Source organism: Monopterus albus, unplaced genomic scaffold, assembly GCF_001952655.1.
Source record: "Monopterus albus unplaced genomic scaffold, M_albus_1.0 scaffold165.1, whole genome shotgun sequence".
Classification (NCBI taxonomy): Eukaryota; Metazoa; Chordata; class Actinopteri; order Synbranchiformes; family Synbranchidae; genus Monopterus; species Monopterus albus.
In genome coordinates this window covers 801163-810106 of record NW_018128045.1, presented here as the reverse complement: position 1 = coordinate 810106, position 8944 = coordinate 801163, and the positions used below count along the sequence as shown (strand labels likewise).

Genomic DNA, 8944 nt, shown 5'->3' with positions numbered 1-8944 from the left:
CCTCAACTTGCTGGTATACAATATTTGTATGAAAAGATGTTACTATCTGATTGGTCCAAAACTGTTGGGGAGAAGTCGTGGTTTAAACCCAACTCTCCCAAGATTGGTCCTTCAGTCCGTCCATCCTCCAGTCATCCTCTCTGCTCCAATGGTGGTGGACAGCGCCCTAAAAGGGGAGGAGTACCTGCCCTGTCTTAATTCCTAGATAGACGCTTATGTCTTCCTTTGTTACCAAAAAACTTTAGGCACTACCCCCCTGTTCCAATAAAGCTGCTCTGCCTGTGTGTGTGTATATTGCCTTGTCTTTTGAAGTGGCTCCCCTTTCTCACTTTTGTAAATCTAATGAGATTCAGTGTTTTAGTGAACCAGTCCCCTTGATGATAAACAGTGCTCCAGTTGGCTAACACAGTAAATACTGACCAGTGATTCAGTGAACACATAGGGTGATATGTAACTACATAAACATAAACACAACTGTGAGATTAAAGTATATAGACTTATGTATGCTATATAATAAAAACCCTAACTAATTTTATTCATTTCTATCTAAAAAATAAACATCACCCTAACACAGCTACTGGAGTAAGATCCAAATGAATGTCTAAATTTACTTTTAAGATCAAAACAATTTTCAGTTTTTACAAAAAGCTGTGTACATAATTTGTCTACATGCATCTCTTTTTGCAACACCCCTACACTTAGAATCAACCCACTTCTCTTCTTTACTTTTGTTCCTAGCCAACTATAAAGTTCGAGCGTCAGCCAGACTACCTGGACAGCACGGGGGGAACGCTGCACCCCTACCAGCTGGAGGGACTCAACTGGCTGCGGTTCTCCTGGGCTCAGGGCACTGACACCATCCTGGCCGATGAGATGGGTTTGGGAAAGACCGTCCAGACTGCCGTCTTCCTCTACTCGCTCTATAAAGAGGTGGGTGCCAAAAATTGGGCTGTGTTTGTCTTTGGTAAAGATGTTACATGCCCTCTGGGGCCACACACACTGAAACTGTATATGGGTTTTATGGTAAAATGCTTTGGATACGTTTCTTCTCAACCAGCTTGTTGGAAACATGAGCTCAGCATGTAAAGTTGAAGCCTTTTAAGTTGATCTTTTCTGTTGTTTTTATTAAATCAGTTTCTTATTTAGCTTAAACACATTTGTCTGACCTTTTTAATACAGTTTTGGTCCAGTAGTAGTGGTTGAGCCTTTGTCTGACAGTGAAGCTGTCGTCCTGTTGGCCAGGAGCCATCCAGCCATTTTGTACAAGTCGGTGAAATCTGACTACATTAAGTTGGATCTCAAACAGTAAACATTCACTGATGCTGCTCATGTGTGCAGTGCTGCCACCTGAAGGTGGGAGGCCAGAAAACACTTTGTCAGATCTGATTGACAGCAGTTTTTTTTTTCTACTGAGTCTGATGATTTTGATAACTTAGAAAAAAAATCTTTTCAGACTGAAAATGCTTATATCCCAGTCTGACCATTTGTTTTATTTTATTTATTTATTTTTTTATGTAGCTCAAGTTCAGAATTGGGAGATTTTGTGTTCAAGATGACATGAATTCATGACACAGCATCGGGATGTTTGTCAAGAGTTTATCTTTTTTGTTCTTTAAAAACAAAGATTGAGCTGAAATGATGAGTAAATTAACCACTTAGCTGATTGACAGAAAATGGCCACAGTTTTGATAGTTGTTTCAGTCAGTAATCAATTTCTTAAGAGTGTATGTGCAGAAACTTGGTTTAAGTGTGAAACATCCAGTTCATAGACTGAACCACTTGGCCATGTTATGCTGGCTTCCTCTGCCCCCTCCAGGGTCACTCCAAGGGGCCGTTCCTGGTTAGTGCCCCGCTCTCCACCATCATCAACTGGGAGAGAGAGTTTGAAATGTGGGCCCCTGATATGTACGTGGTGACCTATATTGGAGACAAAGACAGCAGAGCAGTCATCAGAGAGAACGAGTTCTCCTTCGAGGACAACGCCATCCGAGGAGGGAAGAAGGCCTCCAGGATGAAGGTGAGATGTGACAGTGGTGAATGATGACAGGAAAGGAAAAACAGTTAACAGGTGCAATTCATTACTGGATAGATCAGCTGGGAATTGGGTTAAAACTCCCAGTTGTAACATCTTTTATGTTGACTATCTTCAACAGAAAGACTCGTCGGTCAAATTTCACGTCCTGCTGACCTCTTATGAGCTGATCACCATCGACATGGCCGTCCTGGGCTCCGTAGACTGGGCCTGCCTGGTGGTGGATGAGGCCCACCGGCTGAAGAACAACCAGTCCAAGGTACTGATAGACAGTTTCATTAATGCTTAGTTTATTTTTGTTCCAACACTTCCTAAAAGAGATTGTTTATATATTTTACTCAATCTGAAACGGCTTTAAACCTGATTTTCTCTATTTCTTCTGCTGTAGTTTTTCCGGGTGTTGAACAACTACCCTCTGCAGCACAAACTGCTGCTCACTGGAACTCCTCTGCAGAACAACCTGGAGGAGCTTTTCCACCTACTCAACTTCCTCACACCTGAGAGGTTCAGGTAGGCTCCGGACTCTAATGAATGAAGTGTTCCTCTATTACAAAACATCCTTTCTGGGGGCTTTCCTTTTGGCATATAGTAGTCATGTGTGAACAGGATTGAGAATCAGTGAGGGGTCTGCATTTAGCAAGCTTCCTTCATGATGTTTTTGAGGCTTTTAATGTCAGAATATTCCATCAAACAGATTGGAAAAAACAAAAGGCATCATTGTGCTGTTTAGTCTTAAAATGTCATGTTTGCTGATGTACCAGTTTTAATGTTGAATAAACCCACTTTGTTTGCTGATGTACCAGTTTTAATGTTGTTGAATAAATCCACTTAAAAAAATCAGCAGTAGGAAACTAGCAGCTTGCAGTCCACATCGTCATAATAAAATCATTCCCAGCAGCTGCTTCACGTGGTTGCTATCAGCAGTGTGACCTAGCAGGACAATGTCACCTGTCTGTCTGCAGTAACCTGGAGGTCTTCCTGGAGGAGTTTGCTGATATTGCAAAGGAGGACCAGATCAAGAAGCTACATGACATGCTGGGTCCACACATGCTCAGGAGGCTGAAGGCTGATGTCTTCAAGCACATGCCCTCCAAGACTGAGCTCATTGTCAGAGTGGAGCTCAGCCCCATACAGAAGTGAGTCTGAAGTGGGGGAGGGCTACAGCAGCTGCTGTTTTTAAATGATGGCTATCCCTCAGAAACATTAGTTTTTCTGAAAGTTGACTAGTTGAATCATTAGTCGAGGCCCTAGAGTTTTGTACAAATGGAGAAGCAAGTTTGAAAACATGGCAGTATAAAAAGAAAAATGTTTATATCTTCTGTTTGCAGGAAGTACTACAAATTTATCTTAACGAAAAACTTTGAGGCCCTCAACACCAAAGGAGGAGGAAACCAGGTTTCTCTGCTCAATGTCGTCATGGACCTCAAGAAATGCTGCAATCACCCCTACCTCTTCCCCACGGCTGCTATGGTGCGATCCAAACATCAGGGAGCATTATTTATTCTAGAAAAAGAGATTGTAGTGTTGAATTTAGAGTTTATTTCAGTGCTGACCATTTACATTCATGCAGGGGAAAATGTCTAGTTTAAAAAAAGTTAAAAGAAGAACTAAAACAAATTCGTTGGATTCTTGGGTTCACAAAACAGTAATATTTGATTGGTCACTCAAAACAGGAAGCTCCAAAGATGCCCAATGGGATGTATGATGGCAGTGCACTCACAAAGGCTGCTGGGAAACTGCTGTTACTGCAGAAGATGATGAGGAAGCTGAAGGAGGGAGGACACAGAGTGCTCATCTTCTCTCAGGTAGGACACCGATATATGACCAGTGAGATGATGCCTCAGCATGTTCCATACTGGGCTGGTGTTGGATGTTTGTATTCAGAACTCCAAAACGGTGATGACACATATGTAAATAATCCCTTTTACCAGTTTCTTTTTCTTGTGTTCTGCTTTTTCACTTTGAAGTTATTAGCCTCTGTCAGACAAACAGTTTCTATCTGTGGGGTTTTTTTTTCAACTGGAAATGGAGCAAGATGAACTGAATTGAACAAGTGAATTTTAAAAACAGGAAATCTCATCAGCTTCCCTGGCAAATCATCTCTGTGTTTTGCTGCAGATGACTAAGATGTTGGACCTGCTGGAGGACTTCCTGGAACACGAGGGCTACAAGTACGAGAGGATTGATGGAGGAATCACAGGAGGGATGAGACAGGAAGCTATTGATCGTTTCAACGGTGAGATGGAGTGTTCAAACTGCACCTTCTTTCTTATTTTTACTGATTACTTCATCTTCTATCCCCTACTGTATTTTTGTTTATTTCAGCAACCTTCATATAAAAATGAAAACGTCAACTCTTACCTTGACAGTGTGCCACCTAAGGTAATTTTTACTTGATTTAATGTATACAGTCTATAAATGGACCTTTGTTCTCCCTCCTCAGCTCCTGGTGCCCAGCAATTTGCCTTCCTGCTGTCGACAAGAGCTGGAGGTCTGGGTATCAACCTGGCCACTGCCGACACGGTCATAATCTACGACTCAGACTGGAATCCTCACAATGACATCCAGGTACAGAATGAGTACTGCTGCTACTTCTATTTTTGCATGAAAAGCTTGGAGAAACACCTTCTTTCCCTTGTTAAAATTTTTCTGGTCTGTTCCTGTCTGTATCCAGGCCTTCAGTAGAGCTCATCGTATCGGTCAGAACAAGAAGGTGATGATCTACCGATTTGTCACCAAGGCCTCTGTGGAGGAGAGGATTACTCAGGTATACGGGATCGTTTCAGTAGTCAGTGATTTAACATGGTGACATCATTCATGGCCAGTTTGGATCTGGCTGCTGGTTTTATAATTGAGGGGCATGAATGATTCAGACAGACCTGTTCCATTACTAATTTTCTGCTCAGCCTTATTAACAAATTATCCTCTGTCCTCCCTCAATCTTTCTCTTGTGTCCAGGTTGCCAAGAAGAAGATGATGCTGACTCACCTGGTGGTTCGACCTGGTCTTGGGTCCAAGACAGGCTCCATGTCCAAACAGGAATTGGACGACATCCTCAAGTTTGGGACAGAGGAGCTCTTCAAGGATGAGGGAGAAGGTGCGGGTAATTAAAATACAGATCTGCAGGGGCAGAGAGCCACACTGGACAGATCTAGTGAGATATGTGACTGATGTTTGGGTGTCGTCAGGTGAGAATAAAGAGGAGGACAGCAGCATCATCCACTACGATGACCACGCCATCGACCGCTTGCTGGACAGGAACCAGGATGCCACAGACGATACGGAGCTGCAGAGCATGAACGAGTACCTGAGCTCCTTCAAGGTGGCTCAGTATGTGGTCAAAGATGAGGATGAGGAGGTGAGTGCCTGTGTGTGGTGTGGAGGGAAGGTTTTGGTAACACATTTGTGGATAAATACATTTCCTTCCTTTCCAAATGCCTTCTTTTCAACTCGTGCCCCCTTTGTGTTCCCTTTCTCCTCACCTCATCTCCTTGTCCCTTCTGCCCTCATTTCTCCATCGGTCAGGAAGAGGAGGTGCAGCGGGAGATCATCAAGCAGGAGGAGAGTGTGGATCCAGACTACTGGGAGAAGCTGCTGCGTCACCATTACGAGCAGCAGCAGGAGGATCTCGCCCGCAACCTGGGCAAAGGCAAACGCATCCGAAAACAGGTCAACTACAATGACGGCTCACAAGAAGACAGAGGTGAGACGAGGGAAGAGATGATTTTTACAGCTTTCTTACAGTTGGCACTGAGAAGTTGGTTTTAAAGGCAGTTGAAAAAGCTTTGTGATGAAAAAGCAGAACTCAGGAATTTATCCCCCTCCCTTTCCCTGGGTGACTGAAGGTTACAATCATCCTTCCAGTCACGGTGTTTGTGGATTATGGATTTCTGGAGGATTTTTTATTTATTTATTTATTTATTTATTTTTTAAGGCTTTGTTTCTAAACTTTGCTGCACTTGGATGATATTTTTCCTCATTGCCAGTGCTAAGACAAGTTTTCATTACAAAGCTGAAATTAGTGATAATTACTTAAAATATCTTTATCTATGAAAAATCTTTTTTTTTTTAAATTTGACAAACTGAGCAAAACCTCTTCAGTGTTTATGGTCTTAAAACAGAAGCAGATCTGTGTGAACTGTCCCATGAACTTAAGTCAAAAACATGCAATCAAAGGATAAGTAAAGCCATAAAGAAAAAGGATCTGACCAGTTATTAATGACTAACCTTCGTTACTGGAGAGGTGTGGATGAAGCATTTTGTGCTCAAAATGTTCAAGGTGTGATACCGACTTGTAGACATGTGGTAATGTGTTATGACTGTTGGTGGCCTGTTGATTGGCGAATCCTTAACTGAGCTGGTGAAATAATGTCTTTTAGCAAACTGGTGTCTGAGGAGTGAGAATGTAAAGAAAGGATGCAATTAATTTAGTTTTCCAGCTTTTCAGACTTTTTTGTGGCTTGATGTGAAATTTTTATTACAGAGTTTATCACACTAAACTACAGTTGCATTAGGAAGGTTATGCAGTTTGTCCCACATTCTACTTCTACCCATAATGCACAGCACAAAACTGCTGTCATCTAGTCTGTTGAGCTAGGAAGAACATGCTTTAGCTGCCTAAGTCATACAGTGATGCTGCTGTGTTTTAGCTTACCTTGTTGAACTCTTATTGAACTGTGCGTTGATTTTTTGTTTGTTTGTTTGTCTCATAGCTGATTGGCAGGATGACCAGTCTGACGGCCAATCAGATTACTCTGTGGCATCTGAGGAAGGAGATGAGGACTTTGATGAGCGATCAGAAGGTAAGAATCATTCTATGTGTCGTGTAAAGAGGTAGAGCACATTGAACATTAAAAATCTGCTGTGTCAATGTCATGCTTTAGCTGATAACGCATACGTTAGGTTTAGCACCAGAGTTATTTTCAGCCTACAAACTACAAACTGTGATTAACCAATTAGTTTACACTGCAGTGTTCATATGAAAGTGCCTGATTGAATTACTTTGACTGTACTGTGATACGTTGAACCTATCTGTGTATAAAAGGTGTAATCTAGTTGACTTTGACTTTAGCTAGGACAGAAGATTCTTTTGATACTCCCAGAGTAAAAAAGCTTAATTACATGCAAATATGTGGCCCAGTAAAGTAAACAGTAGCAGGTGTAGTAGCGCTGAGCAGAACCATGGACATAAGATGGATGTGTTGAAGGACAGTATTCACCTGCCTCCCTGCACAGCGTCACCACCTCTGTTGTCTCTCCGCAGCCAACTCTCGCAGGCCGAACAGGAAGGGCCTGAGGAACGATAAAGACAAACCACTGCCCCCCTTGCTGGCCAGGGTGGGAGGCAACATTGAGGTGAGTGTCTTCGCCCTTCATCCCCTTGTTAACCAGCTGCACTGACTTGGCCAAACCCGTTTCAGCATTTTGTTAATGTAACTGAAAATATTCTCCATCTGTAATAATGGAATAAAGTTCACGTACATAAGTGTTTCCTGTGGATAAAAGCTGACCCTTGATCCTTTGCTGCTTCCCAGGTGTTGGGCTTCAACTCTCGGCAGAGGAAGGCCTTCCTAAATGCAGTGATGCGTTATGGGATGCCTCCACAAGATGCATTCACCACCCAATGGCTGGTCCGAGACCTGCGAGGGAAATCTGAGAAAGAGTTCAAGTAAGAAACGCCGCTACGTCTCTGAGAAAATACAGAGTGGCTGAATGTCTGTGGCGGATGGTGACGTATAATTACTGATCTGTTTTGTTGTAGTTTTGTTTTTATGGCTGCTGTCTGCAGATATCTGACTGGTTATGAACAGCTGTAAGGTGTTGGATGAGCATGATTCTGCTCTGATGTTTACGTTTAACAAAGCTTTTATTTTTGACATATCGGAACGAACCAGTTACTTTGTACTTCTCTCCTCATTAATTCTTTCTCTTTCAGGGCGTATGTTTCTCTGTTCATGCGGCACCTCTGTGAGCCCGGAGCTGATGGTGCTGATACTTTTGCTGATGGCGTCCCAAGGGAAGGGTTGTCCCGACAGCACGTCCTCACCCGCATCGGTGTTATGTCCCTTATTCGCAAGAAGGTAACAAACGCAGCGAGAGCGATGACATGAAGAACACGAATCAGCCTGATGTTCTGTCATCACTAGTTTAGAGGATGTTAGTTCTTGGAGGTGATGGCGGATTGATCGATTAGTCAGTGAACAGAAAGGTAAAATGTTGATGGTTTATTAATCGTTGTTTAAAAGCTGATTCTATCAGGTGAAGATTTGTTGATTTTTCTGTTTTATATAATTGTAAATTGAATGATTTTTGGATTTTTCCATTATTATTCAGACAAAACAAGCATTTTTCAAAAATGAAAGTTATCAGTGTAAATATAATTTGAGGGTGCAGACAAACAGTGAGACAGTTTCTTCTATTTTCTGATGGTTGCCAAAGAATATTTTCAGTTCTTCTGTCAAATGTTCCCTTTTTTGGAATATACTCACCATAACACTAACACTTACTATTTTTGTATTAGCCATGAGACGTTACAGTGTAAGAAATCTGTGCTCTTTGCGTGTCCCAGGTCCAAGAGTTCGAGCATGTCAATGGTCAGTGGTCAATGCCATGGATGGCTGAACTGGAGGAGAACAAGAGGGCTGCCGCTCAGCCTGACTCCCCCGGGAAAACCCCATCCACAGGCACCCCCGCTGACACACAGCCCAACACACCTGCGCCAGGTAACACAGACAACTTGACCTTTTGTGCATTTGAAGCAACAAGCACACACTCGTATTTCAGAACATTCTGCCAACCAGGCTGGTTGCTGTAAATAAGAATGTTCTGTGTAATGTTACCAAATACAGTGTAATGAATGAATCTGTTTGTAGCTGACGAGTCCTCAAAGAACGACGAGGCAGTGAAGGACGG

The 8944-nt window shown here is 42.5% G+C and overlaps 1 protein-coding gene across 1 annotated transcript in view; it reads left to right on the top strand.

The window, feature by feature from the left end:
* Positions 1–8944, top strand: part of chd4a (chromodomain helicase DNA binding protein 4a) — a 26105-nt gene that overhangs the window by 13547 nt on the left and 3614 nt on the right. Inside the window, exons 15-33 of the mRNA XM_020615447.1 lie at positions 739–930; positions 1817–2017; positions 2154–2291; positions 2421–2542; positions 2995–3168; positions 3361–3502; positions 3706–3837; positions 4151–4268; positions 4476–4600; positions 4707–4799; positions 4991–5129; positions 5221–5390; positions 5558–5735; positions 6745–6834; positions 7296–7387; positions 7567–7700; positions 7968–8112; positions 8601–8754; positions 8905–8943. Of these exons, the coding sequence (XP_020471103.1) occupies positions 739–930; positions 1817–2017; positions 2154–2291; positions 2421–2542; positions 2995–3168; positions 3361–3502; positions 3706–3837; positions 4151–4268; positions 4476–4600; positions 4707–4799; positions 4991–5129; positions 5221–5390; positions 5558–5735; positions 6745–6834; positions 7296–7387; positions 7567–7700; positions 7968–8112; positions 8601–8754; positions 8905–8943 (2578 nt within the window). The remainder of the gene's footprint in view (positions 1–738; positions 931–1816; positions 2018–2153; positions 2292–2420; positions 2543–2994; positions 3169–3360; positions 3503–3705; positions 3838–4150; positions 4269–4475; positions 4601–4706; positions 4800–4990; positions 5130–5220; positions 5391–5557; positions 5736–6744; positions 6835–7295; positions 7388–7566; positions 7701–7967; positions 8113–8600; positions 8755–8904; position 8944) is intronic.